The 18,803-nt window shown below is 34.0% G+C and overlaps 1 protein-coding gene and 3 long non-coding RNA genes across 7 annotated transcripts; 2 read left to right on the top strand and 2 right to left on the bottom strand.

The window, feature by feature from the left end:
* Positions 1–25: 25 nt before the first annotated feature.
* Positions 26–5,240, bottom strand: LOC108872362. 4 transcript variants are annotated; one of them, XR_004448334.1, is made up of 5 exons: positions 4,657–5,240; positions 4,522–4,581; positions 4,351–4,428; positions 4,052–4,195; positions 26–304 (listed from the first exon to the last, which is right to left on the bottom strand). It is a non-coding gene; the product is annotated as an uncharacterized LOC108872362 (long non-coding RNA). The 4 variants fall into 4 exon arrangements; XR_001959169.2 differs by having other exon boundaries at positions 4,522–5,239; XR_004448333.1 differs by having other exon boundaries at positions 4,351–5,239.
* On the top strand, positions 250–4,528 carry LOC117125875. Its single transcript, XR_004448335.1, has 2 exons — positions 250–467; positions 3,099–4,528. It is a non-coding gene; the product is annotated as an uncharacterized LOC117125875 (long non-coding RNA).
* Positions 5,241–8,530: 3,290 nt separating the features above from the next.
* On the top strand, positions 8,531–15,381 carry LOC103873017 (kinesin-like protein KIN-7C, mitochondrial). Its single transcript, XM_009151446.3, has 23 exons — positions 8,531–8,929; positions 9,135–9,232; positions 9,333–9,422; positions 9,519–9,571; positions 9,901–9,966; positions 10,048–10,101; positions 10,418–10,477; positions 10,601–10,679; positions 10,986–11,053; positions 11,190–11,252; positions 11,388–11,492; positions 11,570–11,674; positions 11,842–11,949; positions 12,031–12,165; positions 12,421–12,591; positions 12,718–12,894; positions 13,410–13,607; positions 13,735–13,875; positions 13,974–14,096; positions 14,207–14,257; positions 14,348–14,395; positions 14,485–14,748; positions 14,842–15,381. The coding sequence occupies exons 1-23, from the start codon at positions 8,703–8,705 to the stop codon at positions 15,037–15,039; spliced, it is 2,682 nt and encodes an 893-aa protein (XP_009149694.1). The 5' UTR covers positions 8,531–8,702; the 3' UTR covers positions 15,040–15,381.
* LOC117125813 lies at positions 15,167–17,147 on the bottom strand. Its single transcript, XR_004448203.1, has 2 exons — positions 16,950–17,147; positions 15,167–15,861 (listed from the first exon to the last, which is right to left on the bottom strand). It is a non-coding gene; the product is annotated as an uncharacterized LOC117125813 (long non-coding RNA).
* Positions 17,148–18,803: the final 1,656 nt, after the last annotated feature.

Raw genomic sequence — 18,803 nt, forward strand, 5'->3', positions numbered from 1 at the left:
TGGTCAATTGTCTTTGTACTAAATATTACATAATTGTTTTTACGTATTTTGCATAAGGATTTTCTACCCACTTATTGATTTAGGAAGTGAAGTATGAACTTTGTAACAAAAAGAAAAGACAAAATCGTTGGAATTCAAAAATAAATTCTAAACTAAACCTTATGCTCTAAGAATCAACGAAGTTAACCTCATCCACACACCAGGCTTAATGTTGCTTCACTACATTCGAAGAGCTGAAGAGGTCGATCACACGCTTGTGTACACACAGAGCTCAAATCTGTTCCATCATCCCATGTGTTGGTTCCTACAATACATAAAACAAAAAAAACATGTATGCTCATCATTCATTATCGTAAGCTTTGCAGCAACATATGCTGGACATGCCAACCAAAAGACAAACCCAGACCAAAGCCGGTTCGAAATGACAAATGAATTAAGACTGGAAACTGGAAAAATCATAATCACTAGTCACTACAAGAAAACAGCGACATACTGAGGGAAAAAATTGTCGGTATGTCGTCGGAATAACGCTATTCCGACGACATACCGACGAAAAAAGTCCTCGGAAATAACTCCTCGGAATTTCATTTTTCCTCGGAAATTCCTCGGAAATTTCCGACGGAATTCCGAGGAAATGAATTTCCGAGGAAATTCCGAGGACCACAAGTTCGTCGGAATTTCCTCGGAATATTCCGAGGAAGATGTCGTCGGAATATCCCGAGGGATACACTTCCTCGGAATATTTCCAAAATTAAAAAAAAAAATATAAATTTATTTTTTTAAATTGAAATTCGAAAATATAAAATTAAAATTAAAATAGAAAACATATTTAAAATACAAAAAAAATAAAATAGTTTTTATAAATAAAAAAAATGTTTTATAAATACAAAATTAGTTATAATAAATATAAATATTTTTATAAATATGAAATCATCTTTTTATAAATACAAAATAGTTTTTATAAATACAAAAAAAAAATAGTTTTTATAAATAAAAAAAATGTTTTATAAATACAAAATTAGTTATAATAAATATAAATATTTTTATAAATATGAAATCATCTTTTTATAAATACAAAATAGTTTTTATAAATACAAAAAAAATAAAATAGTGTTTATAAATAAAAAAATGCTTTATAAATACAAAATTAGTTTTAATAAATATAAATATTTTTATAAATATGAAATCATCTTTTTATAAATACAAAATAGTTTTTATAAATACAAAAAAAAATAAAATAGTTTTTATAAATAAAAAAAATGTTTTATAAATACAAAATTAGTTATAATAAATATAAATATTTTTATAAATATGAAATCATCTTTTTATAAATACAAAATAGTTTTTATAAATACAAAAAATAATAAAATAGTGTTTATAAATAAAAAAAATGTTTTATAAATAAAAAATTAGTTTTAATAAATATAAAATAGTATAAAAATTAAAAAAATAGTTTAAATAAATAGCAAAAACAGTTAATAATTACAAAAATAGTTTTAAAAATATTTAAAATGTTAAATAATTACAAAAAAATAGTTTTCATAATATTAAAAATGTTTAATAAATATAGAAATTTATATTTTATATATAAAATACATAAAACGTTTAATAACCACAAAAAATGATTTTAAATATTATATATATGATTTTTAATCTTAAAAAAAGTTTTATAGAATTTAAAAATGTTTAATAAATATATAAATGAATTTAAAATGCAAAAAATAGATTTTATATACAAAAAACGTTTTCAATATATATATATAATTACAAATTCGATTTTTATAACCACAAAATTAATAAAAACTAAAAAAAAAAAAATTCAAATCAAGTGAAAAACATAATCAAACTCGATTTTACACAAATCTACCATTCACCCTAACAAAATCTATAAATCTCATTCCAAAATCATCAAATCTACTTAAAAACCATACAAATCTAACCTAAAAGAGTGGGATAGGGTTCATACATGAGGATTAGGGTGGAAATCGCGAGGGAGAAGAGAGAAAGCGCCGTAAATCGCAAGGGAGAAGAGAGGAGTCGACGAAATCGCAGGGGAAAGAGAGAGTGCGGCGGAGAGAAATGGGGAAGAAGGTCGGGCTCGACCTAATAAAATGAGGGGTCCGACGGAAATTATCCGTCGGAATTTCCTCGGAAATATTTACTATATCCGTCGGAATTTCCTCGGAAATCATTAATTCAATTTTCGCGAAATATTTGGTGGCTTGGTTTACCCGGTTAAATGAAAATATTCCGAGGAACCAGGTTTCCTCGGAATTTCCTCGGAATTTACCGAGGAAATTCTGAGGAACCAGGGTTTGGGGTTTCAAAACATCGATTATTTTCGCCGTATTTAATTTCTTATACAATTATAATGCATACCATTGAGGATTCTTTGTATAGATGATCATAAACCATGAAATAACAAAATTTCAAAAATAATTGTAAGTATTCCCTTTACCGTTTGTTAAAGTGTATAAGTGTTTCTCTTATGTTGTGTGGTTTTCGTTCATGCAATCGTAAAAGTGTTTGTTATTGGGTAAAACACCAAAGTTTGACTTCATAATCTGGTTAAGACACTTAATGAAGGTTATATACGTGTTATTCAATCCGTAAAACGTTGTTTTCGGTTTAAAACCCCAAGTTCCTCGGAATTTCCTCAGAATTTTCCGAGGGAATTCCGAGGAAAACTCTATCGTCGTCGGAATTTCCTCGGAAAATTCCGAGGAAAAGGAATGTATAATCAAATCCCTAAATCGACAAGATCTATTCCGAGGAAATTCTGAGGAAAACCTTTCTGCCCTCGGAATTTCCTCGGAATTTTTAAAATCCCCCCAACGGCTCTCCAACGGCTCTCTAACGTCTATAATATTTCCTCGGAATTCATCGGTTTTTTCCGAGGAATACTATTTTCCTCGGTATTCCGTCGGAATATTCCGACGAAATGAATTTTCCTCGGAATTCCGTCGGTATATTCCGAGAAAATTCCGAGGAAGCCAAATTTTGGGTTTCCTCGGAATTGTCTCGGAAATTCCTCGGTATATTCCGAGGAATTCATTTTCCGTCGGAACGTCCGTCAGAATACCGCTGTTTTCTTGTAGTGAGTGTACAATGGCTGTCATAAGGTGCTCCGTGCTCACATATGGAACCAAGTGTAATATAAACCATTTACATTTTTTTTCCTACATATATCTATCTGAGAGTAAACAGTACTTGACAATAAATGAAGAACACACATAATGTAACTCCCAGCAAAATCCTTGAGCAGCTTGTTTATTAAGGGTTTTTTTTCCCACGTACACGCAGATTGTATATTTTGAATTTGTTAAATTAATAGTTGTTTTCTTGTTGTCAATTCTGTGTTTAAAACTATTTTTAATTTAATTAAAAATTTTAATAGCTAATTTGGTTATTTGTTGAAATTTTGACCATATTTGTAAGGTAGAATCAAATTTATGAGTAACTTACATAGTATAATTATGTGTTGGTTATCTATCTATATAATTAAAAGTGAAGTACCTTTTAGTAGTGTTTGGAAGCAGAAATAACAATTTAAATGATAATTGTTGGGAAACATGATTAACAATATTTTTAGTACTTTCTTTTATTTACAGATTTAGCCATTGCATTTACAATAAATTAAGTACTTTCTTTTTGTATTTATTTTTATTTACAGATTATGCCATTTCATTTAAAATTAATTTAAATTAATTAATTACAATTCTAAATTTTATCTAACGAAATCAATATTCATATACTGACCATTATTATATTGTATGAATATTAACTAAATCGCATGTGTTAAAGGGATATAACCTTTTCATGGGATTAACTAAATCACCAAATTATAGAACATAAAAAATATCCATGTAATTTTTTTATAAAACGAGTGATTTATGAGTTTACGTTGAATACAAGTTAAATCAAACACCAACGTGGAGGCACGAATCAAGTTCTAGTTTTATTTCTTTCTACCATATTTGGAAAACAGAAAGAATTTTTCTGAACAATTATATTATTTATGTTTGAATTAAAAACTAACCTCGTATCTTACCAATGGCATAGTAAAAGAGACCATCATGCATAGACGAACATCCTGTATAGCATATTTAATCCGGAAGGGCTGTGTTAAGAAACTATTAACTTTATCATCTACCTTCCACACTCCAGGATGATTCGTTTGAGTTTGGATTAAGAGCTGTGATACAAAGGTATGTTGATACTTATGCAAAAAGAAAGAAAGAAGGAAAGAAAGGAAGAAAGAAAGAAAGAAAGATAGATACTCTCCAAATACATAAACATGAGGAATATTACAAAAGATAATAATTCAAAAAAAGGGATTGAGAGGAGTACCTTCATACTGAACAACTCGTGAAGGAATCCCAGAGGAGTTGTTGTTATCAGTATCCTCCCATCTCGAGCGGATTTTTACTTGATACCATCAAAGAGAGTAATAGAATCGAAAATTTATACACATAATAGAAAAATTGCTCCAATATATACACTCAAAGCACATAATGATACCCTTGCTGGAAAAGATCAAGGTTATGGAACCTATGGACATAAACAGCAATTTCCTGAACACTGTCAACCATGAGCACATGCTTAACCCTGGCTACGTAAGGCTCTGCATCAAGCGTCTTTGTAATTACAACTTACAACTCTGGATGTGTATGTATTTCAGGATGATGAAATCCTAAACCAACCAGTTCTTCGGAATCGCATACTCTACGACATCACCAGGTGCAAACTCATTATGCTCACAAGCTAAACCCGGCAGATAAAGCAAAAAGAAAACAGACAAAAAGGTGTGTGACTCGATAACAAAAAAGGAATGACTCAAGACAAAGAGAGAATCGTTAGGTTGTTTCTTTTATTTTTTGGAGATGGGAATAATGGCTGCAATTAGTGTGGTGACGCAGAATCGTTTCAGTGTTTGTTTTGTTAACGAAGCATAAACGGTATTTTCATGTCAAAATGATTGGCTACGAATTTTTTTATCCTACCAGCTTAGGAGCTTCCAAATTAGTTCCTTTTATTTATACTAGGTTCTTGTCCGCGCTACGCGCGGATAGTATTTTAATTTTTTTTTCCATATTTTTATACTATTATGTCAATTGTTTAGTTTTATAAAATGTTATGTTTTTACTGTAAATTTGGAATTAAAAATCTAATTTTTCCTTACTGTAAAGTAAGTTAATTTTGTTTGAATCTTACCACAATACATTATACATGAAGAGAATATAGTTGGTCTTTATATTCTTATTTGGTGTAATATTGAAAATTTTGATGGTTTGTTTAAATGATTTTTTTAAATTATATATTTTAGGATTGATTTTCGTGACTATATTCTATAATTATCTGAAAACAATTGTTTGTCCCATATAGACATCCACATAAATATGGACTTATGATAAATTTGTTCATTGGAATATTTAGTTTCACTTTCAGCTTTATTTTCTTTTTTGGCACCCTCATGCTAGCTTGTGGGGTAGCCAACTTGGTGCAAAAAGATTTACAAAAGCTGATAGAGATGCGCGTGATCGGACACCTTTTGCTAGGCTATTCGTACGGAATTTTAAAGATCTATGAATATAACCAATAGAAAATTCAGAAAATTCTTTGGATACAGCCTGTATTTCGTCGAGCTCCGAGTCCAACGCAGGCCAATCTTCCTCCTTTTGAATGAGTATAACCAGTTGTTCACAGTCAATTGAAAGACCATCTCTCTGTGTCCAAACTTCAGTATCACTTGCATTGCCCATAGCAAACCTTCAGCTTCCGCTTGCAGTGGTGATTTGGTGCGTGTATATCGGCCCTTGCTCCAAACAGCATTGGAAAGTCACTATCCATTAACACAAAGCCAAGTCCAGAAATGTCTCTTTCATTTATCCAGGATGTCTAGCAGGAGCGTTTCTTTGCGGAGGAACAGTTGTGTCCGTTACCTCAACTCCCATATCAATTTCCATAATCTCGTTTACACGTTGAGCTATCCTCCAAAACTCTGCTTCAATTTTATTCGCTAATAGGAAAGACATAATTCCTACGATACTATTAATGATTTTTTTTTGTAACACCGATACGACAAACTTATGTTTTATTTAACAAAACTCTTATTTCAATTTTGTATTAAAGAATAAATCATATTTTATATTATCCATAATTTTAGTAAATTTGCTTGTTTGTCATGTTTTTATTAGGTTTTAGCTAAATTAATGATTTATTATTTATTTTTAGCTAAGTGGTTAATTTATTAATTTAAAAAGACCCTTAATGAATATTATATATATATTAAAAATGAATTTTATTTTAGTAATATTAAATTTTTATTTTATATTAAAACTTAGTTAGTTTTTCTTATTTTTCATATTTTATTAGGTTTTAGACTTTTAGATAGGTTATTGATTTATTATTAATTTCTAACTGATTCTCTAATGTGTTAATTAAAAAAATACCCTTAATGAATTTTATATATAATTAAAAATGAATTTTATTTTAATCATATAAAATTGATATGTTATATTAATATTAAATAATTGATTCTAAAATAATATAATAAAATTATCAAAAAATTTTAAAATAAGATAATTCTTATATATATTTTGTTGTTATCTGAAGACAATATTTTTATTATAAAAGTTAAAAAGAAACAAAAAATTATAATTAAATATTATTCAAGAAAAAATATTTATATAATGATATTTTCTAAACTATTTCTAAGATATGAGTGTTTAAAAAATTTTTAACACGGGATGTTTAGAATACAGAATTATGCTTATGAGAGAGTGGCTCGGGAATGAGCTTCAAGATGGGTCGAATGGGCTCTGAAAATAGCTTTTTATTTTGACGCAAGCCCAGTCCGGATGACATGGCATCTTGGTTGGTTCATAATATTTTATCCATGTGGCATGGCTTAGAAAGAAGGGATTTAGTCCCTTTTATATAGTAGGATATACTAGATTATTATTTTGTTTCATTGACTTGGATTTTATGTAGCTTGAGATTTGATTGTGAATTCTTTGTTGAAAAAAAGAAGATTGTGAGTTCTTTTTGTAAGGTTCTCATATGGGAAGCCCCATAAATTCAGACATAAAGGTATAAGATTTTTCAAGTTGAGTAGTTTCGAAAATATATAGTTTATATAAAAAGTATATTGTAATCGATTTTAAAAATTATAAACTGAATTGTCATAAACTTTATGCTACTGGGCTCCATAGATCAACCAGCTAGATCGTGTGATGTTTACCCAAAAGGACCACATCAGATTTGGCTATCAATTTTACAAAAACAACAAAACTATCTTCAGTGAGCTAATGTGAAACGCTATATCCATATATCTCACTAATCCACGTTTTCTAACATACACATCTGAGATTTTACTGACATGAATCATGTAAGATGAAATGTTGCTCGATTTGGGCAAGCACAATCAAGAAGAAAACAAATGGAATCTTCATCAATTTAGTCCACCAACCTTTAAATCTAAGCGACAACAATAATGTTTTTGTTGTTTGTTTCATAGTCGCCAACGACTAAATCTTGTTTACGTTTTGTATGACAAGTTTGGACGACTAACGACTAAATTTGTTGTTGTCACTAACAAACAGAGAAACAAACATGATTATTAAGTCACTTAACCGTTGTAATATGTCCTCTATCGTTATCACAAGGCAACAAAGCAACAACTGTGAAACTCGTTGTCAATGTCGTCCACGACTACAACACACAAATGCAACTCCATTATTGCAATCCCAATGCTATTTATCTCGCGGTCGTCATTTTTATAGATGTCAAATGAACTGTCCACATTTAAATGAATTTATCTTGGTAGACAATTAAAAAAAAAATCGACAAAACTAAAATAAAACTATATTCATACATATAACCAAATTCAAATAGGATAATCAACCCGGATCCAATTCATAAACTAAAAGTGTTAAAATGGATTGTTTATATTTAAATGGATTGTTCATATCCAAATGGTAGTGTCTAGTGAACATTTTCTCTGTTTAAACATTGATGATTTTTTCCAAATCAATTTTAACCGACCAAACCGGTTCGACTTACTTTTAGATCCGTACAAAATTAGGCTTAGCCTATTTAACTTACTCTATAGCCATCTTCGCTTAACTAAATATCACTAATGCCGCCAAATGCTTAACAGATCTCCCACTGTTTTTGGTGTTATTCCAATCACACCCTCGAAAATAACGGTTAGGTGAGGACATTTTCGTTATTTATCTTTTAATCAGCATAATTACAAAAACAAATGTTTCTCTGTGCCCGCCTGAGATAAGCATTATATTTTTCTTAGAAACAACAACAACTCTGTTATCCTGAATTCAGAATATTACTATTTTGACAGCTCACCAAATTTATTTAATTCCTTCCTGTCAGTCCAGAAAATTATTTTAAATATTTTGTCCATGTGATAATAACTCTTTTAGCATTTCATAGTTGCAGAGCGAAAATAAATAAAAACAAAATCGTTTAAATAAAGAAAATATTTTTGTAACCAATTGGGTAGCAGCACTTTAATATCGGAGGGTATTTAAGTCATTATAATATTCTTTTTTTTGGAGGGAGTGGGAACAAATAAAAAAAACAAACGATACAGTCAGTATATGACGTGACCCCCATTGATTTCGCCAACGAGCTTCTTCTTTCCTCTCTTCCCTCTCTCTCACTCGCTTAGACCTAAAACAATGTCTGCTCCTAGGTCACAGAGATCATCCACGATCTCTCCCTCTCGTCCTCTCAGATCGCCGGCGAGTGCTCCTACGAAACGGCCTGTAACTCCTTCCTCTCCGGCTGCTTCCTCAACTTCACATCTACGTTCTAGCCCGTCTCCGTCTACCTCCTCCGGCACGGCGGCTGCTGCCACGAAACTGAAGGAGAATATCACGGTCACGATTCGTTTCCGTCCTCTCAGGTTAGGTTAATGTGGTCTAAGATTGGGATCCGGTTTAATGTTTTGGTTTATTGACATTTGATTTGGTTAGGTTAATGTGGAGAACGAGATTGTAAAATATTTATAGGAATCCGGTAGGTTAGGTTAATGTGGAGATGAGATTGGGATCCGGTTTAATGTTTTTTTTGGTTTATTGACATTTGATTTGGTTTAATTTGGTTAATAGTCCTCGAGAGGTGAACAATGGAGATGAGATTGCGTGGTATGCTGATGGAGACTACACGATTCGGAACGAGTACAACCCTGATCTTTGTTATGCCTTTGGTTAGTCTTAACTGAAATGTGTAAAATCTTCGGGAAGATTCTTGTATTTGCTTCTTTGTTCTCGATTTGGTTTAAGTGTTTTTTCGTTACTTGGTTACAGATAGAGTGTTTGGTCCACCAACTACAACCCGTCGTGTTTATGATACTGCTGCTCAGCAAGTTGTTAGTGGGGCTATGTCTGGAATAAATGGTATGTTCTTATCTCTTAGTTTCCCCTCTTAAGGGATTTAAAAGAGAAGTCTTTCGAACTCTTTGGTTTGAAAGCTTCTTCCTTGCTTATTTTCAGGAACTGTATTTGCTTATGGAGTTACTAGCAGCGGCAAGACTCACACAATGCATGTAAGTTACTATTTTTAGAGGAAGAGCAATGTCTTCATGTTTCTTTTGGATATCTTCTGCAACTTGAACATGATTAATTTGACAAGTTATTTGCGATCAATGACCCTGTCTCCTTTATTATCTTTCTTGTCATGTCGTACTCATCATCTTTAGAGATTAAGTCCTCACTTAGATATAGGATGTCTTTCCATCGTTCTCGTTTGGGGTTAAAGTAAGTTGTTATATATGTTTATTACGTGTTCACAAGAGATCCAAAAGTGTTTCTCTAATGCACATCTACTTGGCACCTGTGCCTATTAGACCTTGCTAACGACATATTTTGCATTTAGGGGGAGCAAAGGTCACCTGGAATAATTCCGTTGGCTGTAAAGGATGTTTTCAGCATTATTCAGGAGGTGATAGGTTACTCTTTTGTTGTGTCTTCTTAATAGGATTTGGTTCTCGCTTCTTTAGCTAACTATGTTTCAGCTATCCAGACACCAGAACGGGAATTTCTTCTGCGTGTTTCATATCTTGAGATATACAATGAGGTATGTTCTGACTCCGGTGTTTATTTGCATCACCTACTTGTAATTCTAATTTGTTTTCCAAATTCTTAATGGACATGTGTCTTGCACCTTCGATTAGAAGTTACCTGGAACCTTAGAGGAATGCTGTAGATTTTATAGTCCTTAAGTTTGTTTTTTTCAAACCTATGACAGCGAGTATGCTCAAAAAGATAGTCTTAGGCTGGAATTTCTATTTCAATTGTACACACTAACTTATAAAACTGCAAACCAAAATTTCATTTCCAACTGATTTCTCACCTGGTCCATAATTGAAGGGTTCTTTTAATTATCCTTACAGGTTATTAATGACTTACTAGACCCAACAGGACAGAATCTACGAATACGAGAGGATTCTCAGGTAAGCGGTGGATTATTTTTAACCAAATTTTGATGTTGGGCTTTGCAGTCTCATTTCGTTTAACCAAGCTTCAGTTGCCTCGTTAAGTTTCATTAGTATTAGTGTGTGTGTTTATGTTGATAGGGCACATATGTTGAAGGCATTAAAGATGAGGTTGTCTTATCCCCAGCTCATGCTCTATCCCTCATAGCATCTGGTGAAGGTATAATATCGTAATGTACCTGTTAACTTTAAGCCTCAGCTCACTTATTGCATAATGTAGTTTCATTATTATGTGCCAGTTAGAAGAAAAATGGTTTTCCAGTAGCAATAAAATAATGTGGTTTATGGTTGTTAGCTTCTCGCAAGGGATTTGTTAGACCATGTAGATAGTTTAATATAGTTGCATTATTATGATTCAGTATACTTCGGTTATCAACCTTTTCTTCTCTTCATATGGTCATACCTCTCTTATTTATGTTTTGTTTAGTCATGTTATTAAACTTTGCCTTTGCCGGAATTATTGCAGAACACAGGCATGTTGGTTCAAATAATGTCAATCTTTTTAGCAGTCGGAGCCACACAATGTTCACCTTGGTAAGTCCTATTGCCTAAAGTGTATCGTTCTTGTATCTATCGCAACTACGCATACGCCTTCGACCCTTAATGATGTGCCTTACAATTGGGCGCTTTATTTTTTCTCCTTCCCTTAAGTGTTTTCTGTGTGCTTCAGACCATTGAAAGCAGTCCACATGGAAAGGGAGATGATGGAGAAGATGTTACTCTCTCTCAGTTGGTAATTACTAAAGAGCTCATACTGATTCTGCTATTGTATATGAAGACATGTCACACTTGTTGCTGAGAGTGTTTTCAGGTGCCGTTCTTTTCTTACATTCTGGTTCTCTAATATTTGATTCCTGGTTCAATGCAGCACCTCATTGATCTTGCTGGATCTGAAAGTTCTAAAACTGAAATGACTGGACAACGGAGGAAAGAGGGATCTTCCATCAATAAAAGTTTACTCACCCTGGGAACTGTAAGGAAGTTTTCTTGCAGTGTTACATTTTTTCCTCTCTAGATAAGCGTGACTTAACTTATAATCTCCGTCTTCAGGTCATATCTAAATTGACAGACACCAAGGCAGCTCATATACCATACAGGGATTCTAAACTTACTCGTCTCTTGCAGTCAACACTTAGTGGTCACGGACTAGTATCAGTAAGTTCCTTAATTAAGTCAAAATAATAGTTTATTTGAGAAGTTCTGAAGGCTAGATGTGTTTCTTTGGGTGATGAACTTTCATTTGTTGACATAGCTCTTTTTGTAGAAAGTAAGAGACTGCTGTGTCAATATTGGCTTCCTTACCCCATCTGCATTTTTTGCAGCTTATTTGCACTATAACACCTGCATCCGGTACAAGTGAAGAGACGCACAACACACTGAAATTCGCACAGAGGTGCAAGCATGTTGAAATCAAAGCTTCACGAAATAAGGTGCATTTATGGTATTCATGTCTCTGGAGTTCCTTAATTTGGCAAAAGCCCTAATCTTGATTTTTACAAAATTTTGTATAGATTATGGATGATAAGTCCCTAATAAAGAAGTATCAGAAAGAAATATCATGTTTACAAGAGGAACTTACGCAATTGAAGCACGGAGTTTCTGTGTCTACGTCTAACCAAGAAGATTTGGCTGATCGAAAACTTCAGGTTGGTGTATGCAGATAGTTCCTTGGGACTTTTCTTGTCTTTGTAGCATAGTTATTAGAAAACACTGAATGAAAATCTCTTCTATACTAGGCAAATTACTAGCCAGTTGAAATTTTGAAGTGATTAATGTTTAATCAACTTTGTCTTTTTAATCTGTTGGTTACATCTGTACACTTAAAAGTTGCATTCTCCCAGAAATAACTTGCCTTTCTTTCATTGTGCCCTTTCTCATTTGATAAGCTGAAATCTGTCCAGGTTAAACCCCAGTTAAGGTTGGAGGAGGAGGAGGATGAAGCCAAAGCAGCTCTGATGGGAAGAATTCAGCGTTTGACAAAACTAATCTTGGTTTCAACAAAAAGTTCCCTGCAAGGAAAAGCTTCTGTAAAACCTGACCATATATGGAGGCATACTTTTGGAGAGGAAGAGGTATGTACGGTAAATCCAAAGTTGTTTTGAGGATATCATTCCATCTTGGTGGGAGGCTAGTATTTGTTTTTCTAGACTGTATGTCATATGTTAGTGATGCTTAACTTTACACCATGATTTCCGCAGCTAGCTTACTTGCCCGATAGAAGAAGGGAGAACATGGCTGATGATAATGCTAGAAGCGCAGTTTCTGAACATTCCAGGGAGCCAAGAGATGGTGGAACTAGTGGCCTGGATGAGATGACAAAGGACCGGAAAAAGAATAAGACTCGTGGAGGAATGCTTGGCTGGCTAAAACTGAAAGTAAGTTCTAGTCTTCCTTACTGTGTATCAAAATGCCTTGGTGGAATTAGTACACGATGTGAACTGATATTAAGAATGATCCTGGTTAACTAATCTAAACTTTAGCCTTTAGAGTTAAAGGGGTGGAGATTTGGAATTAAGTTTTAAAATTTCATAAAATAAAAAATTAAAATTAAAATTTTGAAAATAAAAATTTGAAAAATAGTTTCAAAAATATTTCGAATTACAAAATTTTTTTTTGAAAACATATAATCTGAAACTTAAAAAAAAATATTTTTATTTTTATTTATTTATTTGTATTTATATATCTACGGTATTAAAGTCTTTTTATTTGAAAATGTTGGTCATTTTTCTCCTTAGGATCTATTTTGTGATAAAAACTTGAAAATGGTCTATTTAGGAGAATTGCCCATCCTCAAAATCATACGAAATATTTTACGTGCTAACCGTTTTAGCGTCGGCAAAATATGATTCACAACCTGTTAAATACAAGGCTCATAATATGTATGCTGCAGAAATCTGATGGTGTGGCTGGGACATTACTGACTGATGGTAACCAGAACTCTACAAATGGATCTGCTTCTTCTTCCTCTAAGTGCGCACAAACAAAATCAACCAGGAGAGATAAAGCAGCAACAAACAAGTCTTTTCCAGAAAGAACTGTGGCCGAAGACTTATTCAGTGCAGCTGTTGGATCAGGAGACCCTTCTCTGGTGAGATGATATTGTTTTACCAAATTCTTGTTGCTTCTGTGATTATACATGGCATTTCCTAGGTTTTTAAAGTGGTCATTCTGTAGCATATTACTGACATAACCAGCAAAATGATGTACTACGATAGATTGCAACTACTATTGCGGATCAAATGGATCTTCTTCACGAGCAAACAAAAATACTAGTTGGGGAAGTAGCATTGCGTACCAGTTCATTGAAAAGGCTTTCTGAACAAGCTGCTCGCAACCCTGAAGATTTCCATATCAGAGTGAGCTTTCCTTCCGTGTGATATCCTTCCATAACAATGCTTAAATTATATTAGCATATAACATAGTGCTACTTTCATGTTTGCATTGTTGACTGCAGGATCAAATGCAAAAACTGGAAGATGAAATCAGCGAAAAGAAGAATCAAATACGTGCACTCGAGCAACAGATGATTGAAAGTTTCGGAATGAGTCATACCACAGACTCTCTTGGAATGTCCCAGGTTGATGCAGAAAAACAAGAGTTGTTGTTTTATTCAGGACTCTCTCTGCTTATATGAATCCAATTCAAAACACTTGTCAGACAATATTTTCTTGTGTCTGTTTGATATAGGTTCTGTCAAAGCTCACTACGCAACTAAATGAGAAAATCTTCGAACATGAGGTACTCATTTCTCTTTGCTCTCATTACTTGTCAAGTTGTTTATAATCAGATTTGGTGACGATATTTTTCCCATGAAACGCCTTTTTCAAGATAAAGTCTGCAGACAATAGGATACTTCAGGAGCAGCTCGAGATAACTGTAAGTCAAAACTCCATTTATTTATTTGTGATGTCCGAACAGTTTGAGATTCATCAGATTTAAAGTTTATGATTACTTAATATGCACAGAAATCAGAGAAGGCTGAGATGCAGGAGACAATCATGCTGCTAAGGCAACAACTGGATTCATTAGCCGAGAGACAATCAACATATACACAGCAGCAGAACGCAGCAGACGAATCAGCAGGAAGGAATACTCACAACAGAAATGGTGATGAGTTGTCAGAAATCTATTCTGGAGCAGGAACACCGACCAGCGTGATGAGCTTAAATAGAGTTTTTGCTCAGGAAGAGACTAAAGATATCAAAAACGGAACAACCCTCAACTCTCAGGTATCTTTCTCATACATAGCAAGTTTGCTACTTTCTTCATCTTCCAGACGCACCAAGTCACTGTAATAATCATGTTATCGGTCATTCGACTAGGCTTTGGAAATAGAGAATCTGAAGAAGGAGAATATGAGACTGATTGAGGAAAAAGATGAGCTTGGAAAACTTAATAACAAACTCACAGAGGAAGCCTCTTATGCTAAAGAATTGGCGTCTGCTGCAGCAGTAGAGCTCCAGAATTTGGCTGAAGAAGTTACTAGACTCTGCAATGAAAATGCGAAACTGAGCAAGTGAAAAAAGCTCCAGAGACTCCAGCATTCAAGATAATGCTGCAAAGTAGAGATCATCTTCATTGAACTATAATGCAAATCTCAGACTAGTTGAATGCTTCTGATGCTTCAAAGGAGCAATGGTGTTTTTGGAGAATATGATGCTTCTATCTCCCAAAAGACATTCATCTGTCTTTGAATCTAATTCTAATGGCTGAGATGACAAACAAATGATGTAAATATTCTCACAAATGTGTTTTCTTGCTCTTTGTGACTACTGCTTTTTGTATGTTCACTTCCTAGTTCGAACCGACGATGTTGCAACGAGACCAACTATTAGTTTTTCAGCTCAACTTTATTGGCTATATATGATTGATTTAATCTTTGAAATTTGGCAAAACCAAACTAACTAACAGATCTCCTACACATTCTTTTAGAAGATCGTAATGAGAAGTTCTTGTCAAACATTAGTTTTTGAATATATGAAGGTGTGTAATAAATTGGATTGTGTAGTTTGCATAAACAAAATCTGCAATCTCATCTTTTTCTCTAAAAGCAAAACCAAAGCAATTGGAATGATGTTAATGGAGATGGAAGCATGATGTTGTTTGTGAAAAGAAAGAGGAACAGAGATCTCTATGTTAAAAGTTCCATTATCCAAAATACACTTACGAACACCCCTCAGACTTTTTAAATTCACCAGAACCACTTTTACTTTTAATACAGATTATTCTAAAAGAAAAAAAACTCAAAACTTTCACATCATCTTTATTCTGTTTTTCATTTTGTTTAATAACAGTTTTTTCGTTTGCTCTCCAACTTGACAAAGGTCGTTACTCGTATTCACCTAATAGTGTTGTACTTTTTTTTTTTTCCGTCAAGTTTTTTTTTATTAAATAGAAACGGGCCTATCCCAATAACCTTACAAAATAGCATGCCCACGGCCCGATTAGCTAAACAAACACCAAGGTAAAAAAAAACGGGCCTTAAGCCCAACAGCCCAAAACCGACACTGCCCAAATCCAACGACACATGTCGGCTTAACTTCTTCTTGTCTCTTTCCGGCGGTTCGGCCGACCGGTTCAGAACCGTCGAACTTGTCACGGGGGGCTTCATCGGACTAACCGAAAGCTCATCCCCAACATCAGACGCCATCTCACGACCATTAAAACCGAGACTCGATACCTCAACTCTCCTTCTCTTGTCGTCGTAACCGATGGTGGAGAGCGTCATCTTCGACCGAGAGCTCATCCTTTTTCCGAGCATACACCTTGACGACAAGATCCATAACACCGTTTCCACCAGAACCCAACTAGTACCCAAACCCAACAGACAACAGGTCCTAACCCGACCGCGTAGAGCAAACGTGAGCCTCTACCCTCCGGAACCAAAACCGACAGCGTAGAGCTGTGTGAGCCTCTACCTTTCGGAGCCAAAACCGACGAAGAAGGAGCATAGATTACCTCATCTTCCCGGGAACTTGAACCGGCGTCGGCGAAGCTGAAGGAGCCTCCACCTCCCGGAGAAAAGCCGGCGTCGACGGATCTGTGGTAGCCTCCATCTCCCGGAACCACCACTCGAACATGCAAGCCGATCTTCTCACGCCATGGCCTCCACGCGAGCGCGTCGTCCCTCCAAACGAGGAAACCACCTTCGGATGATGGCTCCAATCCAGAGCTCCGACAAGGCACTCAGTGATAGGCGACGGAGAAGAAGCAAAAAAAAACATTTTGACGGAAAGAGGAAGGATCCGGCGGCGGCACGGACGCTCACGCGTCGGCCTTACGCCGGATCCGATCTCAGATCTCCTTTCTCTCTCCTTTCTCTCTCCTTTCTCTCTTACCGACCTTTTTTCAGACTAACTAGAAACCAATTATCCTCTCTCTTCTTTCGAAATATTATTATTTTGTATCAGTCTTTCAGATTCATGAGGACCTAATAGTGTTGTACATAAACAAACTATCCTCCTTTTATATTTAACTAATGTTGAACACCATTATCGTATTCACACTAATGTCCATTGTCCACCAACGCTTATGTCACACGCTCATGCGCGTAAAAGAAACACTACGCATTGAAAATAAGAAACTACTAGCCTAGTATTTATCTATTCTAAGACTTAGTCAGAAGTATATGTCATATTTCTCCAAGTCACATGGTCATGTAACGCGTCAGTCTTCATGGGGTTTTGAATAAACATTTCCACTTTTAAAATAAAATAAAAAAATTGGGGTTTGGTTTTGATTGTTGGGCATTCAAGATTCCTCTCTTTTGGGTGCTCTTGGAATATTAATTACGACGGATTAGGTTAACCGATGTACTTGTTGATTAATACATCAACGTTAGGGCTTATTCAAGAAAGTTTTCAACGCCGCCTGCGATACGCCTTGGTTATTGACTTCTAGTTGATATTCTTATGATATGTTATTTCTACAAGGTTGACAAATAAAAATGGTGACCACTTATATCTTCATGATTAAGCAATTCATGTTCTCATAGAGAGTTTTTTCCTTTTATATCGAGTTGATATGTCGGAAGAAAAACGCAAAGGTTAATTTAAGTACTTAACAAGATATTTAATTAGACAGAAATTTCTCAAGAAATAACGAAACCTTGGGTATTCACCCGTACCAACCACAAAAGTACACGATTGCAGCTTGATTTTTATATTTGTTTACCAAACTGATTGGAAATAGATCACTGCATGGACTCCATGAAGTGAAACTATATAAATCGTCTATGGAAAAGATGACATCGAAGAAACCTAGAACGGATGGTGTTCCCTCACCAAGGGAGCTTAGTTTTGACATGAAAGCAAACGTATTTCTTAATGATATTTAATTGTCATCAAATTTTTGATTTGTGAAATGCATAAAAAGTCAAAGATATGGAGCTAAAAGGACGGGTGGGTGGGGCTGAGTTCGACGCCATCAAATGATGACGCATCAAGTCGAAACTCATGGTGAGCCCCCCAAGCGATTAGTTATAAAGATTTAGGGTCTTAAGTGGTATGATGTTCATCAAAAACCTTTTGAGAAGATTTACACACAACAAATACAAAAAATTTATTCTTCCTTTTTCTAATGTCGAACATTTTAAAATGTTTTATCTCAATAAGATTACGCACTTTGTTAAATATGTCAAATGATGATGCATATCGTGGAAAAAATACAGAGAACCAAAAGCAATAAAAAGTGATTATGTCAACAAATAGAGTTGGTTAACCATAAAGATTGGTATTAGAGTTGCGGAGTTAACGTAAAAAAAGGATAAAATGTGGAGTAAGAAATAACCACGTACCACCGTTGTCGTCTATCTTATCTCCGTGCAGTTAGCTCACCATTTGTTTGGACATTATGTAACAACTAACAACCATTAAGAATTAATTAAGATTCAAAAGTGATATCATCACTTCATTAATTACCTCACTAACTTTATCACTGATTATTGCATGATTCTCTACCTGATTAATTGTAAATAGGTACTCGTAATTAATTGTGCTAGTATTTTTTAAGAGTTTGTTTTTACGTATACACATTAACTTACTTTGAAAAAAAGAGTACACACATTAACAAAGTACACTCAAATGACCAACTACATTATTCGTACTTAATGTACAAATTTGTGAGTTATCAATTATGTTGGTACGTCGTAGTTTGAGAGAAAATAATACTCCTTCCGTTCTCCAAGTTAAGTAAGATTTTTTTAGATTTTTTTAGATTTTTTTTCTTGTTCTGTAAAGATAAATTTTCTAATATTGTAAAGGTACTTTTTATATTTTTGAGAAAC

The sequence above is a fragment of the Brassica rapa genome, chromosome A06 (genome assembly GCF_000309985.2).
Source record: "Brassica rapa cultivar Chiifu-401-42 chromosome A06, CAAS_Brap_v3.01, whole genome shotgun sequence".
NCBI classification, from domain to species: domain Eukaryota; kingdom Viridiplantae; phylum Streptophyta; class Magnoliopsida; order Brassicales; family Brassicaceae; genus Brassica; species Brassica rapa.